The 23,911-nt window shown below is 38.9% G+C and overlaps 1 protein-coding gene across 1 annotated transcript in view; it reads right to left on the bottom strand.

Annotated features, from left to right (window-relative positions):
- Positions 1–865: 865 nt before the first annotated feature.
- The window catches only part of LOC105474609 (lysosomal trafficking regulator), a 200,414-nt gene continuing 177,368 nt past the window's right edge, over positions 866–23,911 (bottom strand). The window contains exons 49-53 of the mRNA XM_071073958.1: positions 17,131–17,270; positions 16,651–16,748; positions 4,390–4,546; positions 3,913–3,984; positions 866–3,009 (exon numbers count right to left, since the gene is read on the bottom strand). Of these exons, the coding sequence (XP_070930059.1) occupies positions 2,871–3,009; positions 3,913–3,984; positions 4,390–4,546; positions 16,651–16,748; positions 17,131–17,270 (606 nt within the window). The 3' untranslated portion in view covers positions 866–2,870. The remainder of the gene's footprint in view (positions 3,010–3,912; positions 3,985–4,389; positions 4,547–16,650; positions 16,749–17,130; positions 17,271–23,911) is intronic.

Genomic DNA, 23,911 nt, shown 5'->3' with positions numbered 1-23,911 from the left:
TGTATTTTTAGTAGAGACGGCATTTCACCATGTTGGCCAGGCTGGTCTCCAACTCCTGACCTCAAGTGATCCGCCTACCTCGCCCTCCCAAAGTGCTGGGATTACAGGCGTGAGCCACCGTGCCTGGCCAAAAATGTCAAATTTTCAAGAGGCTTTCTAGATCTCCTCAATCTAAATAAAGTCCTTCCTCTTACATTCTTTCAGAGTACCCTATATTTTACCTGACACTTACCATGGTTTGTAAGTGTACATGTTGTGTGTTATCTATGGTGGTTTCTCCACCAGCCTGTAACCTCCAGGAGTGCAGGGACCACTGTGCTTCGTGCAGCAAGTATCCTCAGCACTTGGTACAGTGACTGGCACCTGGCAAGGGCTCAATATAGATCTGCTGTGGGGATGGGGGTGAGCAGATGGTCTTTTCCTTAAGATGAGCGGTTTGATCTTGGGACTGATGTCCACACCACTTAAGGGTAGTAAAGGTTGAAACATAAAATTTTAGTACAAAAACCACAATAAGAAATGAAAGTTAGGCCGGGCATGGTGGCTCACGCCTGTAATCCTAGCGCTTTGGGAGGCCAAGGCAGGTGGATCACGAGGTCAGGAGATCACGACCATCTTGGCTAACATGGTGAAACCCTGTCTCTACTAAAAATACAAAAAAAATCAGCCGGGCTTGGTGGCACACTCCTGTAGTCCCAGCTACTCGGGAGGCTAAGGCAGAAGAATCGCTTGAACCTCAGTGAGCTGAGATCGCGCCACTGCACTCCAGCCTGGGTGACAGAGCAAAACTCCATCTCAAAAAAAAAAAAAAAAGAAAAGAAAGTTATCTTTATCTAGTGATGTAAACGCATAGTGGAGCTAAAGACAAAACCTATGTGGGTTACAAAAAAAGCCATTGATTTGAGATCTGCTCATAATATTTAAATAGCTTAAAGAAAAGGTGTTTAAGTCTATTTTTATGAAATTTATTTCCAAATTGAAGTGGCAGTGTATATAAAGGTAACAGAGCTTGTGATAATTTACAGAAATGTTTGCTACAACATGCACATTATGAAGTATTTCAAACATATACATATTAGGTTTCATGCTGAATAAATAATCCCCCCAAATTAATTTTTATTTGTACATAAAAATATAATATTGCACTCTTAACAAGACCAGTTATTTTGCATATTTTCTGTTTAGATAAATGATGAAATTCGGTTTTTAAAAAAAGACTGAGTAGCAACCCTATTCTAATAGGGGACTAATTTAAAGTTCTCAGTAAAAAAATGAAAGCTAGACAATAGCTGCAATTTTTTGTTAACAAAGCAAATCACTTCAACGTGAATAGGAGTAATCTCATCTCTGCACCTCCATGGACCTCAGGATTAACACCTGGCCTGAGCACATGGTGATCTAAATGCAGCCTAGGTATCACTACATGTGTACGCAGTTTAAGGTTAAAGCATACATGGCCACTTGCTTTCTCTCGAATCTATCTTGACAGCAGAGACTTTGGAATTATATTTTATATGGTTTTTAAGCAGAATGTTTTAGAAAGTCTGGAAGTTACAAAAGTAGTACTGTAAACACCATATGAATTAAATTTCCATAACAAATGCACAAGTTATTCTTAGGCAGGGATACATATTTTTATCCCATGGTAACATATTACTGAGCTTATTTGACAGTGTTTTCAAAGCCAATAAAGCACCACCCCAAGTAAAAATATACAGACAGCCATCATATGGGAGAGACAGACGGTTCCAAGATATTTAGGAATTCTGTCTGTATGGTATGTAAGTTTGCTGTGGAATACACTAGATTTTATTCTTCTTCCTAGAATTCTCAGATGATATAGGTTAGTAGAAACAGAATGAAAATGGTTTCCTAAAAGAATTATTCTGCCTCCTGTTTAAAATAAAGTAAGCTGTCTCCTTTTCTTTTCTAATTCTGTTTTGGGGAAGAAAATTCTTCCTGCAGATTAGATTAAATGGCTTATTTAGGCTGTATTCTTAATACCCATGCAAACTTCTTGCATACTGGAGGCTTTCTATTGCAATTTGGTACAGATTCAATGCTCTATAAATAGCAGACTTTAAGACTTACCACTGTGTTTAAACCTTAGTGACTCAACTAAGGATATTTAATATCTAGTGTTACACATTTTAAGTAAAATTTTTATGAAGAAACAGAATGTGTCTGAAATCCAAGATACCTGTATTCTTGTTTGTGGCTGTCAAAAAAATTCTGGTTCTCCTTTGAGCTAAGAAGGAAACTGGCAAAAACTGCCTAACTTTGAGATTCATTCATAGTTTATTTTTAGTATTCAGATACTCCATAAAATATTTGGTACAGAGGCACCTACTGAATAATTTGCTTCTCAAATAAAGCAATTATCAAGTCCTAAAAATTATCATTTTTTCTTTCCTCTTTTGGAGCATGTGTGTGTGGTGGGAGGAGTATTTCATGGCAGAAAACTTTTAAAATATAATTTTAGTGTGTTTTATATAAACAATTAGCTAACCAATTTAAATTCTACTGGTTCTTTTGGAATCATAGAAAAAGGGGAGACCTTAATATTTTTTTTGGAATACCTTGGTGGGAAAAAATTTTAAGAATATCATTTTAATATACCATGCAAGGCTTAAAACTTGTTAGCTAGTGCATATTGACACAATCTTCCAGATTATCATTAAAACAGAACAGAACTTTCCTCTTAGGATCATGTACATCTTTAGAATTTTGTGCAGATGAATAGACTTTATCATTATTTGGATGGTTTGTTCGGTCATCCATTTCTTTAGGTTCAACCTCCTAAAACTGGTGAAGTCAACAAATCTAGTTTGGAGTTAAAGTGCTTTGGAGAACGCAAAGTTTATTTGCATTCACCCGGCTGCATAGCTGCTAAGGAAGGAATAGAACATTGGCTGTTTCAAGCGCTGCTGGTCCTTCCGACACCAGGCAATCACGGTCCCATCACTGTTTGCTGTGTACAAATGGTGGCCATCACAAGAAAATGTAAGGCTGTAAAAAAAAAAATTCCTGTTTGTATATTATATTTCTTAAAATGGTATTCGCATATTGGTCATCACACTGAGGTTAGTGTAAAGAAGTTATCTTCAGTGGCGCAGAGAGACATAAACTAAATGACTGCCTACAACTCGTTGGTTTTGACTGTAATTCTAATATAGTCACTCTGCTGACAAGTTTGAGATGCTCGTAAATGAGGTGATATAGAATAAAATCAGGATCACAAAGCTCAGTACATTCTGTTCTTCTTTGCATATCTTCTTTTGCCTCCTTGTTTATGCTTTATTACATAAACAACAAATATTTGGGTGTACAAAACTTAAAAAAAAGTAACAGTACTATATTTTCTCCTTATAAAGATAAATAAGTATTTTATGGCTATATATTATTTCCCTGAAAGAGAAAAGGAAAAAAAATGTAACATTAATAATATAGGTTCCTTCAACTTTAAATTTGGTACACTGAAAATACATTTAATTTAATAAAGTAGAATTTGAATCACTTTATTTCTAATTATTTAAAGTCAAATTTGTTAACTAAGCAAAGAGTAACTGATTATTTATCTATCCTGTCAAGCACCCCTGCAGCTATCAATCACCATTATGGTCTTGTCAAATATGAAAGGAAAAAATATAGTCTCTATGATTCCAGAGACATGCTACAAGCATGTCTTTCCATTAGACTTTGAGTCACTGACTCAGATTTTAAGATCCATGAAGACACAGGAGTGTGGTCTCTCTTGCTGCTGGATCATGGACAACACACTGTGTGTTAAATGGTTGGCTTTTCATGATGACTTCAATCACACATTTCTTTAAGTCTGCGTGCTTAAATACCTCTCTACAAAAAATACCATCACAAATTATATTCTCAAGCATAAAGGGGAGAAGATCTTACCTGATGATGGGCTTATTTGATTTGGGAAATGTAATTTCTCTCACAGGCTTTAAGTCCCATGTACTCCATAACCTAGAAGGGAAAAAAAATCATCTAATTATGCAAACTAAAATTACTCTCCCTAAAAAGCCCTCCATATTTGTTTATTTGTTAAAAATCATTTGGAAGGAAATGTAACAAATAATTAACAGTAATTCCCTCTAGGAAGTTTGCAGGGGGTAGATGTGGGAATAAGGGAACTTTTAACTTTGTATACTTTCATATTGTTAATCTTTTATAGTTAACATAAAACTTCAAAACTGTACTAAAGCTATCTTTATTATTTAGAAATAAAACAGGAATAACTAAAGAGCCTGTATCCCAAGGTGAGTTTAAATCTCTAAATACTGAATATTAATATGCCTAGTATTAAAAATTAATTTCTGAAACTCCTATGTCCTTATGAAATCAATAAAAGAGAATCCAAATTCCTCTTACCTTACAATTCCATTTTCTAATCCCCCAGCAATTACATTGATAGATACTCCCTCGGGCTGGTTGGAGAAAGCCACAGAACAGATGATCTCCCTGCAGTGGACGTGTCCAACGAGATCCCCGTTCACCGTCCAGAGTCTGAGGTCACTGCCTCCACCAGCTAAAACACCCAAATCATCCTGCAGGTTACCAGAATGTGGCTGTCCCAGACTCCACCACATTTGACCCCAGAAGGGCAACCCTGAAGGGCAAGCTCATTTGTTTATTGATGAAGTTTGTAGACAACCCATGACTGAAGACTGTATAAATGAAATTACTATACAAGTTGCACAGATCTTCCTTTTTCATTTTCTTTTGAGACAGAGTCTAACTCTGTCGCCCAGGCTGGAGTGCAGTGGTGTGATCTTGGCTCACTGTAACTGCCTCCTGAGTTCAAGAGATTCTTCTGCCTCAGCCTTCCAAGTTGCTGGGACAACAGGTGCTTGCTACCACACCTGGCTAATTTTTATATTTTTAGTAGAAATGGCTCTTTGTCATGTTGGCTAGGCTGGTCTTGAACTCCTGACCTCAAGTGATCAGCCCACTTGGGCCTCCCAAAGTGCTGGGATTATAGGCGTGAGCCACTGCACCAGGCCAAGTTGCATAGATCTTTATGTATTAATCAAAAGACAATAACCAGTGAAAAAATAAAAACAAAAAGACGCAATCTATGATGTACAGTAACAAGGTAAAATAATCATATTTGTGTAACTGTAATATTTCACATATGAACCACCAAATATGAGTTATGACTGAAAATACTGGGAAAGCTAAACAGTCTGCAAAAAGTGAAGGAAATATTCTGTGAAACCATCTATAAGAAGTGACTTGGCTGGGCGCGGTGTCTCATGCCTGTAATCGCAGCACTTTGGGAGGCTGAGGCAGGTGGATCATCCGAAGTCGGGAGTTCGAGACCAGCCTACTCAACATGGTAAATCCCCGTCTCTACTAAAAATACAAAACAATTAGCCAGGTGTGGTGGTGGGCGCCTGTAGTCCTAGCTACTCGGGAGGTTGAGGCAGAAGAATCACTTGAACCCAGGAGGTAGAGGTTGCAGTGAGCTGAGATGGCGCCACTGCGCTCCAGCCTGGGCAACAGAGCAGAGACTGTCTCAAAACAAAAACAAAAACAAAAACAAAAAAACAGTGACATATGACTTTTGAAGAGGAAAAAATAAAAGGTGTAGTAAAAATTACCTGAGTTAAAACTTAATTCTTAAAAAAAAAAAGTATTCTTCAGAACATCTAAGATTAAATCTTATAAAGCAATACCTTATTAAACTAATTTTTTCTTTTCAAAGATTACAGAGTAACCAAAAGTTTTTCTTTTAGTTTTCTGGGGTTGGGGGAAGCATGATTGCCTGCCATGCTTTATAAACAGGGTGGTTTGGGGCCTGATGATGCGTCCAGCCTTCTCTGGGGAAATATTCTCATACTGATGAAGTGGTTAGCAGGCACGATAAAGTTTGATGGCATAGTCTCACTATATTTAATTTTTCTTTTCATTAACATATAAGTAGAGACTTTGCTTCTCTCTTTTATTAAGACAATGAAAATATTTCATATTTTATGGCAAATAAACATATAAACAATGCCTTATTTAAAAATATGCCAAAGACCATCAAAAACCACAGATCAAAATGCCCAGTGTGTTGCAGCATTATTCACAATAGCCAAGAAGAGGAAACAACCTAAATGTCTATCAACAGACGAATGCATAAACAAAATGTAGTATGTACACACACACACACGCACACACATTTTCTTTAGCTGTAAAAATGAATGAAGCATGCGACAACACAGATGAACCCTGAAAACATCATGCTAAGTGAAATAAGCCAGACACAAAAAGACAGGTACTATGTGATTCCACTTACATAAAATATTTTCCACGAGTAGGCTACATTTCAAGCTTTCTTTTGAATTAAATGTTGGCTAAAATATTTTTTTAAAAGATAAAGTAATTAGATGAGTACTAGTAAGGCTAGAAGGCTCATTGAAGTCACTGGAAACATAGCCATAAAATATATTGAGGTAGGGGTTTGTCACTGTAACCCATAGCTACCACTACCACATGGCTTAATCCTTCAAAATAAAAAATCTAAATGTGGGCCTGGACTCTGAAGTATGGCATGGAACTTAGTAGCCAAAGAATTATCCTAGCAGCTCACTCAGTATCTTGGGCTACCACAAAACCAAATAACTACTCATCTGCCTACTTCTGTAAGTATCAAAATTTGACACTGTTACCCAATACCAGATTGCTTGCATGTATGATTTAACACATCAACTAAAAGTCAGAAACTTAGGCATTCCTGAAAAGCATCTCTATCCTTCGTATACATAGTCATGGAAATCAAAATAAATTAAAGAACCACCCCACTCTGAATCTTAGAATATTTTACTAACTCTATCTTGCCATTGGCAACAGAGGACCAGGCTATGGATGTCTCACCCTAGTTCAAGGCATATATTTTGATCCAGTGATAGAATGGTAAACACATCCCTCCCCCAATCATTGATTACATTTTCACAGTTTAATACATTTCACATCTTATCACTATAAAAACCATATCCCATCATAAGAACTGAGAAATTATGATCAGGAGGAATGAGCCTGTCAATGTAACTTTTGAGAAGATGTTACACATACAGCACAGACACATAATATAGAGTTGTCCCTAGGCATCTGAGAGGGATTGGTTCCCGGACCCCCAAGGATATCAAAATCCATGGATGCTCAAGTTCTTGATATAAAATGATGTAGTATTTGCATACCTATGCACATCCTCCTGTATTGTTATTTTTTTCTTTTGAGATAGTCTCTCACTCTGTTGCCCAGGCTGGAGTGCAGTGGTACGATCTCAGCTCACTGCAACCTCTGCCTCTCGGGTTCAAGCGATTCTCCTGCCTCAGCCTCCTGGGTAGCTGGGACTACAGGCAGGTGCCACCACGTCTGGCTAAATTTTTGTATTTTTAGTAGAGACGGGGTTTCACTGTGTTAGCCTGGATGGTTTCGATCTCCTGACCTCGTGATCCATCCACCTTGGCCTCCCAAAGTGCTAGGATTACAGGTGTCAGCCACCGTTCCCGGCCTCCTCCTGTATTCTTTAAATCATCTCTAGATTACTTATAATACCTAATACAATATAAATGCTATATAAATAGTTGTTATGCTGTATTGCTTAGAGAATAATAAGAAAAAAAGTCTGTACATACTAAATACAGATGCAACCATCCATTTTCCTCCCCTGATATTTTCAATCTGAGGTTGGCTGAATCCACGGATGTGAAACTCACAGACACAAAGGGTTGACTGTAGGTATATACATACACACACACACACACACACACACACACATATTTAATTTTAAGATTACTTGGATGGTATCCAATAAATAGTCAAAATTTTTGATAGGTTAAATCTGGTAACTTTCTTTCCTTCTTGGTCTATAAGAAAATAGGAGGATAAACTCTAGTCTAGGTCCCTAGAGATAAGTTTGACCTCTCTTTAAAAAAGTAATTTAAAAAATTATGTTCTCTATATACCAAGTGCTCTTTATGACTTCTTTTATATATGTATCAAGAGACCTTTAAAAAGTTGACAAGGCCTTTTTGTTCAAATTGGAAAAAAGTTTTACCCACTACTCTATTACATTGTGTGCTACCCAGGGACACCTGAATACCCTACTAGTGAGTTGGTAATTGCAGAAAAGTAATTTTGTTTCTCATTCCCATATGACTAGCTGATATAATATCACAGATATAAATCAGTACTGGCAGCAGGAAAGTAATTAACTTTACAAAATTCAACTCCCTCAGGATCAGTCCTAACTTTCAAATATTGCCAAAACAAGAAAACAGAGAACTCCATATAAATAATCATTATTTTATTTCCCCAGCATTCCTCTTGATATGACACACTAAAAGTTGCTAATACACAAATCAAGGAAAAACAATTAGCAAAATCATCAATCATTTGCATACACTTGTACTATCAAAATCAACTCTTTAAGATCTTTTCCCTTAGTTATAATCATTAGGGAATAAAAATGTTTTCATGACATTATTTTATGACTGGGGGCTAAGACTAGCAAAAATTCTTTCATATCTGAAATCTAATCATGACTGAAGATATTACTTCTCTTGAATACAAGAATAAATGAATGTTTTGTAGAAACAACAATAACAAAACCCTAACAGGTATCTGTGGTATAATGAAAAATAAGTATTTGATCTTTGTCCCTGGTTCCTGGCACAGAGTCCCTAAAGCCCTTGGAATTTACTGTCTTCTGTATGCTAATGAGATGACTCACAGTGGGGAGGACTACATAGCTTCAGTCTACAGGCTGGCCACCAGAAAACCAACCACATGATTGAGGACTAAAACTTCCAGATACCCCCCAACTCTCATGCCCACCTCCTGGTGAGGCAGGAGAATAGGGTCTGGAGGCAGGGAACATAAGGCCATTTCACACTGACTTCCTAGAACTAAATTGAAAGGAAAACCCTAACTTTCCACACCTAAAGAACAAAAGGCTACTCCCTTCGCAAAACCCCCTGTGTCTTCTGTTGGCAGATGGGAAATTGGCTGTCTGCAATCAATCAAACTGATTGTTGGTGGAGTCTTCGTTTGCTACTTTGTAACTTCACCTTAGCCTCTGATTGGTTGCAAAAAGCAATCAGATTTTTGCACAGGAGTGTGACCTTTGTAACTCCATTTCAGCCTCTGATTGGTGGTTTTAGGCAACCCATCAGACTGATTGTGGGATACCACTTCATTCACATGAGGTGAGCATAAAGTGGCCAATGGGAAACCTCTGAAGGGTATTTGGACCCAAGAAGATTCTATATCCAGGCCCTTGAGCCGCTGCTTGGGTCCACTTCCACACTGTCGAGTGTACTTTCATTTTCAATAAATTCCTGCTTTTGTTCTTTCTTTGCTTCATTCTTTCTTTGCTTTGCTGGGCGTTTTGTCCAATTCTTTGTTCAAAACACCAAGAACCTGGACAACTTGCAGTCAAGACACTCTACAGTGACACTGGGAGGCAGAGTGGGGCTGGAGATTGGCCTATGTAACAAAACTTCCATAAAGTCCCTAAATGACAAGGTTAGGAGCACTTCTGGGTTGGTGAACACAACTATGTCAGAAATAATTTCTCTTCAAAGCTCCCTTGGTCTTTCTTGCTCTGTACACAGCTCCCAACCCTTGCTTAATTTGTAATTAGCAAACCTCTACATGCCCAGACATGCCCAGACTTGTTCTGTAAACTACCCTTCCTGCCTTAGCAACAGTCTCTTCCTCCCTTCCTCTCACAAACTGCACATTTACCATATTTAGAAAAGTTAAGTCCTAGTCAAATGGGTTAGATTGTGCAGTCCAACTCCAGCCAATGGGGAGAGGACACAGCAACAGGAGCTGTGTTAGGGATAAAAATCCTTCTCTCCTTTGTTTGGTATGCTCTTGCAATGGGACAGATGCAGGCAGCACCCTTCTGCAGAAGTAAATGTGCCTTGCTGAGAGATGTTCTAAGTGCTGGTTTTCCTTTGAGACACTGAGCACTTGTTTCTAACAAAATGGGGGCTCATCCGGGATCCCATTCTCCTCTGGAGAAGGGTCTCCAATTACCTCTTGTGAGGAGACGTGTCTCATTGCAGCAGCCTCAAGAGTGAGGGATTGAGACCCACCCAGCGTGATGAATATACCCAGACTCTCAGTAACATGGGAGGAAAAGGCCTACGTGGCGACCAAGTAATTCTGTGCATAGACCAAGGTAAGAAAAGCCACAGGGGCACTGAAGTACTTCCTTGGTAGTCGGGACATCCTGGAGGTTGGAAGTGTGTGCATGAGATGCACAATTAAGTGCAAAGTGAATGTGGAGTAAAGTAAAGGAGTACCAGAAACCTCCAGTGGGGAGGGGGGTTAAGCCTCCAGGGAAAGGGTGCAAGAAATCTCTAGTAAGAGAGGTTGAGCCCCACACACTCAGGAAACTCAGGGACACATCTAAAACTTCCAGGATGCGAAATAACCCTAGTAAAACAAAAACTACAAAGAGCAAAGCAGATAATAGGATTCCCTCTGATAGCCCTCTAAGTCTCATGTTAAACTACTGGAAAGATAATGAAAAGACAGTAAACCTGAGCTCTGTTCGGGGAAAGAAATGGAGCTAGTATTTAAACTATTTATTTTCACAAGGATTATAGGCACCTGCCACCACGCCCAACTAATTTTTGTATTTTTAGTAGAGACAGGGTTTTGTCATGTTGGCCAAGCTGGTCTCAAACTCTTGACCTGAAGTGATCCACCCGCCTCAGCCTCCCAAAGTGTTGGGATTACAGGTGTGAGCCACTGCACCCAGCTCAAAGTACCTGTTTTAATGGAGTTTACATTCCAATAGAGAAGACAAACAATAACAATATAAGCAAATATAACATATTAACTGCTATAAAGAAAAGGCAGGGAATAGGGATAGAATGTGTTGAATTTTGTCAAATGTTTTTTCCTGTATCTTTTGAGATTATGATATGGCTTTTGTCTTTCATTCTGTTAACATGATATATCACATTTACTGATTTGTATATGTTGAATCATCTTTGCAATCAAGGATGAATCCCACTGGGACAGAATGTGGAGAGGGTTACTTTAGATAAGATGGCTTGGGAAAGGCTGTTTGAAGAGATGACATATGCAGAGGCCCCAATGAGGTAAGCATATGAGCCATATAAATATTTGGGGAAAGAGCATTCTGGACAAAGGTAAAAGCAAGTGAAAAGGCCCTAAAATGTAACTTACTTGGCATGTTTAAGGAATAACAAGAGGTCAGTGAGGTTATAGCATAGTGATTAAGAGAGAAGAATAGTAAGAAGTGACATAAGGAAGAAAGCCAGGTCCTTATAGTCTGGCATAGATATGTAAATGGGAAGCAATTAGATTAAGAAGAGGATGACATAATTTGATTTACCTTTATGAAATATAGAGCTACAGTGTGAAAGTTAGACTGAAAAAGATTAAAGAGGAAAGCAAAGACCAGTTAGGTTATTGTAGTGTTCTAGGTAACAGTTTTGGACTAGTGTGATAGATGTTAGGGTAGGAGAAGTTAGAGGTTAGATTCAGATTCTATTTTGTAAGTAGAGAGGATAATGTCTGCTAATAGCTTGGATATAAGGAGGAAGAAGGAGAGGAGTAAAGGATGACTCAGGTTTTTTACCTGTCAACTGGGTGAATTCTGAAATTCAGAGATGAGGCGTACTGGAGAAGCAACAGGTTTGGAGGAATGTAGAATCGAGTTTTGTTTTGGCTATGTTAGGTTGGAAATGCTGTGTAGGCAATTTAGAGATCCAACTCTGGATTTCAGGGTACAATTTGGAACTGGAAAAATAAATCTGGGAGTCATTAGGGAATAAGCATGACTTTGGATAAGATCACCCAGCACAGCTAGAGAAGAGAAGGCAGCGAAAGACAGAGACCTAAGATATGCCATCATTAAGAAGTAGACAAAAAGAAGAAGAACCAGCAAAAGACTGAGAAGGACCCACTAGTGACCCAGAAGAAAAATCAGGAGACTAGTATTCTGAAAGCCACCAGAAGAAAGTGATTCACAAAAGGGAGGGAGTATTGAATGGTGTGGAATGTTGCCTGTATACCTAGAAAAAAGCAACTTCGGCTGCTTTTTAAGTAAATGTGATAGAGTTTGTACTGCAAATAACTTTCCATATTGTTTTTCAAATCATGATATTTTAGTTCTTAAGATCATGTAGAACTTTCCATTGTGAAAAGGGATTTGATTATTTTTATCACTAAAGAAACTTTTCTAAACTTAATTAAAAAATAAAAAACCACCAAACCAAATTAATTCTAGAAACTCGGTTACCATGGACTAAATGTCTTCCCACTACCCTGTTAAGAGTCTGAACTGCTCATTAGAAAGATATTGGCTTATCCTCTTATAAAATGTTTTATAGGTTGCCTTATTTAAATTCCACTACTGACCTCCCAACATTTGAGACAAAGGATCAGTTTCTTAGAAACTATGTATTTAGTCTGTCTTTCACCCTTTACTCCCTGAAGACTCAAAGCCTCCTAGCACAAACTCCACCCCTCAAATTCCCAGTTCACCGACACCAACCCAGAGATCACATCCTTATCAGAAGTTGGAAAGAGGGAAAGCTTGAGCCCATCTGGGAAGGACCTTACCTGCTGCTCTTAACAACTGAAACAGTAATCCCAACTGCTGAAAAAGGGTAGACCCATTAAACCCAAGTCAAGAAAGCATTGCCCTCTTCAAAGCCATGGACTGTTGTCCCAGGGCCAACTCCCACCAAAGTCATGTTAAAAAGAAAAGTCTAATCAGTCTGTCTCTTTTTTTTTTTTTTCCTCTTCTCTTTCCCTTAACCACCTCCCCTCATTTTACTATTAATGTAACTAAGTCAAGCTCACCCCAAACTATGACTTTTAATGCTTGTTTTGTTATACCCTGCAGGAACCTTCAATGCCAAAGAGAAATAGCATCAGAAAAATACCTCTGCCCCTCCAGGGAAGCCGCTACTGCCCCCTTATCCTGCCTATGGTGGGGGGATCAGCACTGTCTCCCCAGTTTACATTCTCAATGGGCATATGTTGTTTAGATCACCAAAAATCAAGGTTAGACATCCTCAGATGATTGCGCCACCCTAAAGCCTTACCTCCATTTCACCAAAGGAGTCACCCCCACCGCCCACAACTGTCAAACCCACCAGTGCAACCTGCTACTCGTCTCTATTACTATCCCTACCTCTAGTAACTCTAACCCCACCTTAGGCGCTTCTATGGTCTAGGAGAAAATGTCGTTAGAAAGGACTCTATAGGCTTCTTTGAAAAGCGCTTTGTTTCTTCCCCTCTATCCTCTATTGTTACCCCTTCCCCAAGCCCATCCAATCAAACCATCTCCCATTTCTTGCCCAATGACAAAATCAAGGTTGTTGTAATAAAAGTCAAGGATTTAAAACAAACTTTAGCCATAAAAACTGGGTACCAAGATATAAATGCCTGGCTGAAATGGATTAAATATTCCATTCACACCTTAAGTAAAAGCAATTGTTACGCTTGTACAACAGGCAGACTAGAGACTCAAATCGTCCGCTTTCCACTTGGATGGTCCTCTGACCAACAGAATATGAACTGCATAGTAGCTCTCTTCCAAGACCCCACAGCCTGGGGCAATAAGGCCTGCCAGTCTCTCTTGTTACTATTCCCAGAAGTTAAAGGCTCTATGGGTCAGCCCTTGAGAGCTATTTGGCCTCCAATTAACACTGTCAATTTTACCTTGTGTCTCTCATGACAGGGGGAAAATTTGGAATTCCTTGGAAGCCTAACAGGATGCAGTGAATCTAAGCCTTTTCAAGAGTTAACCAGCCAATCTGCCCTTGTTCATCCCCAATCGGATGTATGGTAGTACTGCAGTGGACCACTATTAAGTACTCTGCCAAGTAAGTGGAGCGGCACTTGTGCTGTAATCCAATTAGCCATCCCTTTCACCCTGGCATTTCATCAACCAAATAGAAAGAACAATTGTAAAAAAAAAAGTGCCCCCCTCAGGTCTTTTGATCCTCACATATATGTAAATGCCATCAAAGTTCCACAAGAGGTGCTAAATGAATTTAAAGCCAGGAATCAAACAGCTGCAGGATTTGAATCTATATTGTTCTCATGGGTAACTGCAAACAAAAATGTAGACTGGATAAATTACCTTTATTGTAATCAACAGAAGTTTGCTAACTATACTAGGGATGCCATTAAAGGAATAGCTGAACAATTAGGTCCTACCAGTCAGATGGCTTAGGAAAATAGAATAGCCCTTAACATAATATTGGCCAAAAAGGGCGGGGTCTGTGTCATGATCGGAGTCCAATGTTGTACTTTTATCCCTAACAACACAGTCCCCAATAGAACAATCACAAAAGCCTTACAGGGCCTTACCACCCTAGCACATAAATTAGCCGAAAATTCATAGAAAAATGGTTTAGAAAATAGAAAGGACTCATAGCATCAGTCTTTATCCCCCTTGCAATTGTTATCAGTGTACTCATTCTTGTAAGTTGCTGCATCATACCTCGTATTCGTGGATTAAGGCAAAGGCTTATAGAAAAGGCCCTTACCAAAACCTCTCTCTATTCTCCCCAACCTTACTCAAATAAGTTCCTATTCTTAAACAACCAAAAGGAACTACAAAGCCAAGAGATGTTAGAAAAATTTAAGAAATCTGAAGAGGAAGAACTATAAAATCAAAAGGGGGAAAGGTGTCAGAAATAGTAAGTTCCAAGCTCCCTTGGTCTTTCTTGCTCTGTACACAGCCCCCATTCTTGCTTAATTTGTAACTAGCAAATCTCTACACGCCCAGACATGCCCAGACTTGTTCTGTAAACTACCCTTTCTGCCTTAGCAACAGTCTCTTCCTCCCCTCCTCTGGCAAACTGCATGTTTACCATATTTAGAAAAGTTTAAGTCTTAGCCAACTGGGTTAGTTTAGATTGTGCAGTCCGACTCCAGCCAATGAGGAGAGGACACAGCAACAGGAGCTGCGTTAGGGATAAAAACCTTTCTCTCCTTTGTTCGGTGCGCTCTTACGATTGGTCGGACACAGGCAGCACCTTTCTGCAGAAGTAAATGTGCCTTCCTGAGAAATTTTCTAAGTGCTAGTTTTTCTTTATGGTACCAAGCACTTGTTTCTAACAACTATGTGCCAGAAAGTGGTGCACCCTAACTCCACAACCCTGACTCCAGGAGGACAGACAATCCAGCACTCAGGACACTTCCAGACCTGGCCCTGTGCACCTCTTCAGCTGGTGTTCATTTCTATCATTTATAATACATGATAGTTGTTAAGTATAAACAGTGTTTTACTGAATTCTGTGAGTCATTCTAGCAAATTATTGAACCTGAGGGTGGGGCTCATGGCATCCTCCAAATTTGCAAACTTTTAGTGTCACAGTTGAACTACACAGTTGGACACCCAGTTGGTGTCAGAGAATTGGTTGGTGTCTGGAAAAACACCATACGTTTTGTGTTGGAAGAAAAGAATGTAAAAAATGCAAGCAAAGGATAGAGGACTACCCACTATAGGTATGTCCAACACTGAATGCACAGAAGAAAGAAGCAGTTTTTCAAAGGATCCTTTGCATCTTAAGACCCTTAAAAACAGAAATGCAAACAGACAATTCATGAATTTTCCAACTATTCTTTTCTGCTGGATGCATTGGTTTCTTAACATGTATATATGAAACAACAACAACAAAAGACTCTTCATTAGGTGATATATTTTTGTCATGTAATTTTTAAGGCAAATTATACTTCCATTTACTGTTCTATACTATTGCTCTCTCTCCAAAACTGGAAGACATATATTCAAGCTGGGCATCTGCTGAGGCTTTTCATTTAGTCAGAAGTGTTAAATAAAATTTATGGTAGGCCAATGTTTTGGACTGAGCTCCTGCACTAGGCCCTAACATACCAGATTAAACCAGAATGGAGTAGTCACTTGTGCGAGGTGACACCTAATCAAACTGAACTTGGAAATGGGCCAGTTTTCCAAAAAACAGGAGATTCACAGCAATCGATGATAAGGGATCACTGAGTTGAGCTGGTATGATAAGGAAGTCCCTTCTGCTTTAATCCTCTAAGGAAGGTAACTGTGGAAGGATCAATCTGAGTTTTGTTCCTTATTTCTGCTTTCTTCAGCTTTTTCTGCCTATAAAGCCTACCCCCTCTGCTCAGCTCACTGGGGTACCTTTCTACTTCATAGATGGAATGCTGCCTGATTCATTAATCATTAATAAAAGCTAATTCAATTTTTCAACTCAATTTGTTAAAATTTTGTTCTTTCACAGGAGGAGGGTAACAAAGGTAATAGTTATAAAGCAGAAGCAAAAAAGGGGAGAAAAGTCAAAACCAAGAACACTCAAAAAATTATGTAACAATAATTTGCTTAGCTTAACATGTACTCAAATGTAATTTTACATATATCAGGAAAACAGTTAAATTATGACAGTACTAACTTCTGCATAAGCTGAGGCCTAAATTGATGAACTCAATCTCAGACCATATTGTACTTCTACACATGTACATGCTACTACCAAAGTATTTAGATCTGGCAGGGACCTGAGAGAACGGCTTGACCTAGGAGGTAACCACTGGCCGAATGCACTGTTAGAGCACCAGCCAGCCCTGTGCTTTGGGTTGGAGCAAGCTCACCTGAATCACACACAGTAGCAATGTCACCTGAAGTTTCACTGGCAGAGACAGCCGTGACAGGGCTTTTGTGTCCCGCCAGACTTTGTACATAGCATAACCTGAAAGACAAAAGACATGATTTTGTATATGATCATTAAATATAATTACATTCTCTTATTTTGTAATTCTTTTTCTCAGTCTGTTTGTACATAGCATAACCTGAAAGACAAAAGACATGAATTTGTATATGATCATTAAATATAATTACATTCTCTTATTTTGTGATTCATTTTCTCAGTCTATGTACCTATTGTACATAAGGCATACATGTTTTCCTGATTGTTTGACTTCAATAAAATATAAAGGTAATCTTACTACCTTTAAGCATGTGTTTCATGGTTAAAATGATTATAATGTAAAGATATTATTTTGGTTTATTTCATATAGCAAAAATGGATATATTAAAAATGCTGTGTTTGATTTGGAGACCTTCTTCTGTACCTGTTTAAATCCCATATGATGCAGGTTCCGTCTCTGCTCACACTTATCAGTATACTGTATGGTTTGCAAACAAATAAGCTGGTTATCTCTTCTGTGTGACCATAGAGATGTATCTGAGTCTCCATTTCTATCTCTGATGGCTGAAATTTTAAAATTAAGTATAAGATAAAAACCACAACAAAAAGTATTCTAGTATAGTATCTCAAAAATAAAACAACCAAAGTGACTCAAATGGTCTTCTCAAACATATCATTCTTCAATCCTATTCAGAGTAAAATAAAGAAAGAAATTTAAAAATTTTTAATTCCTCATAATTTCAACTTATCTGCTTTTTGTTTTTGTCTATTCTTGTCCAAGCTTTGTTCAAATATACATGTATTTTTATAGTTGTAATATTGCCACATAAAAAATGTCCTATTTTATATTTTACATATTCTCCTACAAGCATTTTCCAGTTTTGACATTGTTTTCAAAATAATTTTTAATGATGTTATAATATTCTATACAGTTAGTACACCATAATTTACAAGTATTCTTCATTGACAGACATTTAAAATTATTTCTATTTTTTTCAAATTATAGATAATACCATAAATTCTTCATGTATAAAAGGTTTTTAGTAGATTAGAGGGCAGACCTTTGGGAAATAAATAATTAAATTAAAGTTTTTTAAGAAGAAATGCTTCTGTAAAAAAAAATTCTGGGTGCAGTGGCTCACGCCTGTAATCCCAGCACTTTGGGAGGCCGAGGTGGGTGGATCATGAGGTCAGGAGTTCGAGACCAGCCTGGCCAATATGGTGAAACCCTGTCTCTGCTAAAATTTCCAAAATTTTCCTAGTGGGTCCATGAATATCAATAATTTTATAGTTCTTGACAGTATACTTTCAGAACGTGTCATACCAATTGGTGCTGTTACCAATGGTGATGGGGCCTAATGCTACCGATACTCAACAGTTATGGCTTGACTTTCTAAATCAAAGCTTGCAAACTGGTGCTCTGAGGGCCACATTGGCTCACGGATACCAGATGTCCACACAGGGTTTGACTCTTGCTCTGTTAGGTTAACTATGTGTTATCATAAAGCATTTCAATATTTCCCCTTCAAAATTATAGAAAAGTAGAAAGAATAAGTATAATAAAGACCTATATACTAACTACCCAGTTTAACAAATCTTAACATTTCATATTATCAATTTATTTTTTAAATAAAGCATTAAACATTGTACATATAATTTTGTACTGTTCTATATCCTATTTCTTCTCTGTCAGAAGTCACTACTATCCTACATTTTGTATTTATGTTCCTATGTAAGCTTTTATACTTCTATTATGTTACTCTAGCCATAAACAACATACTGTATAATACATACATGCATTATATTGTATTTCATGTTTATGAATTCTAAATACATGGTATTATTTTTTAGGTATCTTCTGCATCTTGCCTTTTCTCAAAAACACCATTGTTTCTGAAATATATCTGTGTTGATATATTAGGTATAGCCATCTATCTTATCTGCTCTGTAGTCCAGTTACATATTTTTATATACATAAAAATACATATTTTACACTTAAAGAATCAAAAGACCAGGCAATACCAGGCTCACATTATTCCTTAGAACAACTGGCTTGAACTGTTTAGCAACTGCCTGTTTATCTAGGGCATGTGACCTTCAACTGAAAACCGTCACAGCGACCAGATCAGCTTTTAACAAGAGCAAGAGTCGGAGGCCTGGACCCCCGGGCCTTCCCTTTAGAGCCATTCTGGCTCTTGGATTGTGACCCTCTCCACAGCCAGGAGTTTGCAGAGCCACTGGGATATGCCCATAACCCATTTCAGATCACGCTTTGAGGTATGTAGGACCAAGGAATTCCCTGCTCTAAAGGACCTGAGCCCCTTCCTTTTCTGCTTGGGTTGCAGCATTGAGTTTGTGATTCGGCCCCACTCTAAATCTTTGAAAATTTCCTAAGTTTCAAGTGGCAATCAAGGTTGCTTTAAATGATATTTATTTTTATAATAAAATAAATTATAAAAGTTATAATACTTTTAACTTTTTCATAAATTATTTTCTTAACTGCATTTTTTTTGTGTGTGCCTGGTGTGTATTTGTCACTACATTAAAACATTTATTTGTGGGAATTCCTCTATTTGTGGAACAGAATGCAAGTAACTTCCTTGTTTCTGCCAGATGACACGACCACCACACCAGCCTGGGGCCACCTTAATGCAAAGTGAAGTCTCTGAGGATCCTAGACAACCCAGGGAATTCCAGCCCAGGATATAACTCCATGCAAGGGTTCTCCCATGCAACTCATTTTCATTCTGAGAGCACAGCCCGTTAGGGACCAGCCTTTTGGAGGCGCACTCTCTTGGCACTCCCCAGCTTGCTTAGTTCCTGGATTCTGTTTTCCATTTCTTCCACAGAGGCTGTCCAAGGACAGTGTCAGTGTTTCAGGATTGACAGTGTCCTCAGGGCTAAAGTTCCTTCCTGCTTATTTACCTCTCTGGCTTGGTAGTTTCTTACTAGCTTGTCAGATCTTCAATGCTTTTAAGGCCATATATATATATATATATATATATATACACACACACACACACACACACATATATACACACACACAAAAACTAAGACTGAATAAAAATATATTTTATTAGTATATATTTACATTATATTAAAATATATACTTATAGGTTATATGAAAACATGAATATATTTTATAAAGATATATTTTTGTATATATATTTTATCCCATCTTCATTGTTTCAGGGGAGGATTATTCTGAACAACTTTTTTAAGAAACAGGAAATCTCTTGTTGGCCATTGGCCATGATCATAATTTTGTTTATTTGTTTTTGCTTTTTGAGACAGGGTCTCACTCTGTCATCCAGGCTGTAGTGTAGAGGTGTGATTATAGCTCACTGTAGCCTCAGACTCCTGGGCTTAAGTGATCCTCCCATCTCAGCCACCTGAATAAAAGGACTATAGACGTGCACTACCATGCCCAACTACTTTTTAATTTTTTTTTGTGGAGATGGGGTCTTGCTATGCTGCCTAGGCTGGTCTCAAAACTCTTGGCTTCAAGTGGTCCACCCACCTGGGAAGGCCTCCCAAAGTGCTGTGCTGGGATTACAGGCATGAACCACTTGACTGGCCTACAAATATTTTAAATAAGGACAAACAAATGATTTTCTTTTCTTTTTTTTTTTTTTTTTGAGACGAAGTCTCGCTCTTGTCATCCAGGCTGGAGCACAGTGGCGTAATCTTGGCCCACTGCAACCTCCACTTCCCGGGTTCAAGTGATTCTCCTGCCTCAGCTTCCCAAGTAGCTGGGATTACAGGCACCTGCCACCATGCCCGGCTAATTTTTGTATTTTTAGTAGAGAAGAGGTTCCCCCATGTTGGGCAGGCTGGTACAGAACTCCTGACCTCAGGCAATCCGCCCGCCTCAGCCTCCCAAAGTGCTGGGATTATAGGCGTGAGCCACCGTGCCCGGCCTACAAGTGATTTTCATATTACAGAGAGAGAGAGGGGTAATGTGGAATGCAACCCATACATTTATTCATTCAACAAACATTGCTGAGTATCCCTTACTGTGTGCCTGTCACTAAACCAGGAGCTGGGGATGCACATGTGGTTCCCCTCCGGGAGCTCCATGGCAGCAAGGAGTGAGGGCTACCAAAGATGATTTTCACAGAGAACTCCGGGGACCCACAGATAAGTCGCTTCCTCAGACTGGGGACAGGGAGTGAAAGCAGGATTCCCTGGGAGACGGCCTATGAACTGAAGTTTTGAAGAACTGGCAGAATTTACTCAAAGAAAAATGGCTGTCAAAGGGCACTCTGGGCTAAGAAGACAGCATGTGTGAGGGAAAGGAGATATGAGAGAAAGTGGCACTGCCAATGTTACTGGGAGCAGGGTAGGTAGGGAGCAGGAAGAAATGGGGTGGTGAAGTAGAGGGGGCAGTAAGGCAGAGAGGGGTCAGATTACGGAGCCTGGTGTGTGATGCCTAGCAACCTACATTTTATCCTCCAAGTAATAAACAGTCACTGAAGTGTCTGGGGCAGAAGTAATGTGATGCAGTCGGCATTTTAGGAAGGCCATCACAGAGCCTGCAAGGAGACTCAACTTCCAGGGACATGAGACTGGGGGCCAGGACACCAGTGAGAAGGTCAACATAGGGACCCGGGCAGGATGCAAAGGGCTGAGCTGGGGCAATGGTCAGGGGGACACCTAAAGGAGAGAGGTTTGACTCGTTTCTATTTCTCCTGCGAAGAATTGCTGTGATTCTTTAACCCAAAATTCAAGTTTTAATTGTGGGAAAATCTCAGTCATCATCTCTTCACACTGGGCCTTTCTCCCATTCTCTCATCCTATAACTACTCACCACATTTGCATGCTCTCATTCTAGCCCTCATACCCCCTCTTTCCTCATTTTTTTCTTTATCTTTCTATTTTATATTCTGTGTAATTTTTTTCAGTTCATTAATTCTGTAATCTGCTGCTTAACTAGCTGTTCCAATGAATTGGCTGTGACACCTTGGGCAGGTTACAAGAAGGATTAACTGTATGTTTCAGTGGTCTCACGTAAAAATGGAGATAATGACAAAACCTACATCAAAGGGTTATTGCGAAGATTTAATGTGTAGCTCACATCTGTAATCTCAGCACTTTGGGAGGCTGAGGCAGGAGGATTGGTGAGCCCTGGAGCTCGAGAACAGCTTGGGCAGCATAGTGGGAACCCGTCTCTAGAAAAAAATTAAAAAGTAGTAGGGCATGGTGGTGTGTGCCTGTAGCCCCAGTTACTGGTGGGGGGTTGGGGATGGGGCTGAGGTAGGAGGATCACTTGAGCCTGGGAGGTTGAGGCTGCAGTAAGCCGTGATGGTGCCACTGTACTCTAGCATGGGTGACAGGGCAAGACCCTGTATGCCCAAGAGGAAAGTGGAGAAAGAGAAGAGCAACAAGGAAAGGGAAGGTGCCTTAGCTCAGCAGGCTGCTGGTGCACACAGAAAGGAAGCCCCAGAGAAGCATGTGGCAGACAAGCAGTGAGAAGCATGCTGTGCAGCCTCAGGAAGCCCACAGCAGGCACCACTGATGCAGGAGAGGCCACGAGCCAGGTGGGAGATGAGAAAGGAAAGTACCAGACAACCTGGGGCTGGAATACAATGCACAGCACTTAGAATAAGATCATCCTCACATCTGTTTTATGCTTAGGGCCAATAGTTAAAACCATAGAAATGTAATCAGATGAAAGAATATAGAGAAAAATAAAGATACTTGAGCCCAAAATTAATACATCAGAATATGTAAAGAGTTTAGAACAATGCCTAATACAAAGTAAGTACTCAGTAAATATTAACTATTATTTTTATGTCATTTCTAGAAGTTCTGTTTTATTTTTTTCCACACATACTTTGTTTTTCTCCAGTGTCCCAATTTTAAACAGAACAACTATCTCCAATTCACTGAGTACAGATTAGTGAGTTACTTTGACATTAAAACTAAAGTGAGGCTAAGGTTCTACTTGATAAGTTACAAGTCTGGTCTCCTTGGGCCAATATTTTCCTAAAGTTTTAGGCCATTCTCCTACTGACCATAGCCAATCCCATTCATTATTGTAAAAAATATGTCAGAAGAAACAGTACAGATTTATTGACCTATTCTCCACCTTTTACTCTGTAAAATGAGTAACAGTTATGGGTAAACACAACACAGGGCTCCTAATAGTAGTATTTGATAATTGTTTAATAAACTCTGCACTTTGAAATGATTGCAAAGGCTAATATTACTAGACAATTCACTGACGGGTCAGAAAATAACTTCCGGTGAGTAGAGCAGGTCTCTTGTGCTGGCGCCTTCTTTTAAATATTGTTCTTGAACAAAGTAATACTACCTTGTATAAGCTGCATACATATTCTTCTACCACCCTCAAGTTAGAGAACAGATATATAGGTGTTCACTTATATGAAGATGACACGGCCACGTTACTTAGTGACAGAATAACCCGACAGCAACTATTTGTTGTGATCAGTGTGATCACATTTAGAAGATATTCTCCTCTAACATTTAAATGTTATCAGTGATCACATTTAGAAGATATTCTCCTCTAACATTTAAATGGCTTATAGGTAACAATCCCATATCACAAGTCAACTAATTCATCATTACCTAGAATGCATTTTAGAAGACTTTATCTTGGGTGCTCCAACAGAAACTTATGGTGCTCAAAGTTAGATATGCTTACTAGCTAAGGAAAGTATTTCATAAGATCCCCTTGAAAGTATTTTCAAACAAGGATTTGGCCACATCCCATGGGGCACTGGGTTGTGGGGGGCCATCTTTTGTTTGTGTGGAAGACAATCCAAAGGAGGACAGGAACACTTTTAAAACCATGGCATTCAGTGGGTCAGGAAAGCTGAAGAACAGAAACCAGTGAACATGAGGTGTCTCCTGCTAATCTCCCAGGCTCAGGGTCAGAATCACAACCTTAGAGATGCCAGAATAGCAACATGATCCCTGGGAAAAAGCAACAACAATGCCTACAAATACCCAAGTAATTTCCCCTCAAAACAAACTGATAAAACTACACTACTAAGTTAGATTTTTTGGCACTGTTTAATAGTAACTATTAATCTCATGATTTGATTACCTAATAGGTGGAAAAAATCCTATAAAAATTAGCTGAAAAATCTGCTTTAAGGCAAATATACAACTGAGGAAAGCTAAGCAACATAAACCTTCACAAGTGTGTCATGACCTCAAAGCTAAAAGAAGTATATGTC

This window comes from Macaca nemestrina, chromosome 1 (genome assembly GCF_043159975.1).
Source record: "Macaca nemestrina isolate mMacNem1 chromosome 1, mMacNem.hap1, whole genome shotgun sequence".
NCBI lineage: Eukaryota > Metazoa > Chordata > Mammalia > Primates > Cercopithecidae > Macaca > Macaca nemestrina.
This window is presented reverse-complemented; position numbering and strand designations above follow the sequence as displayed.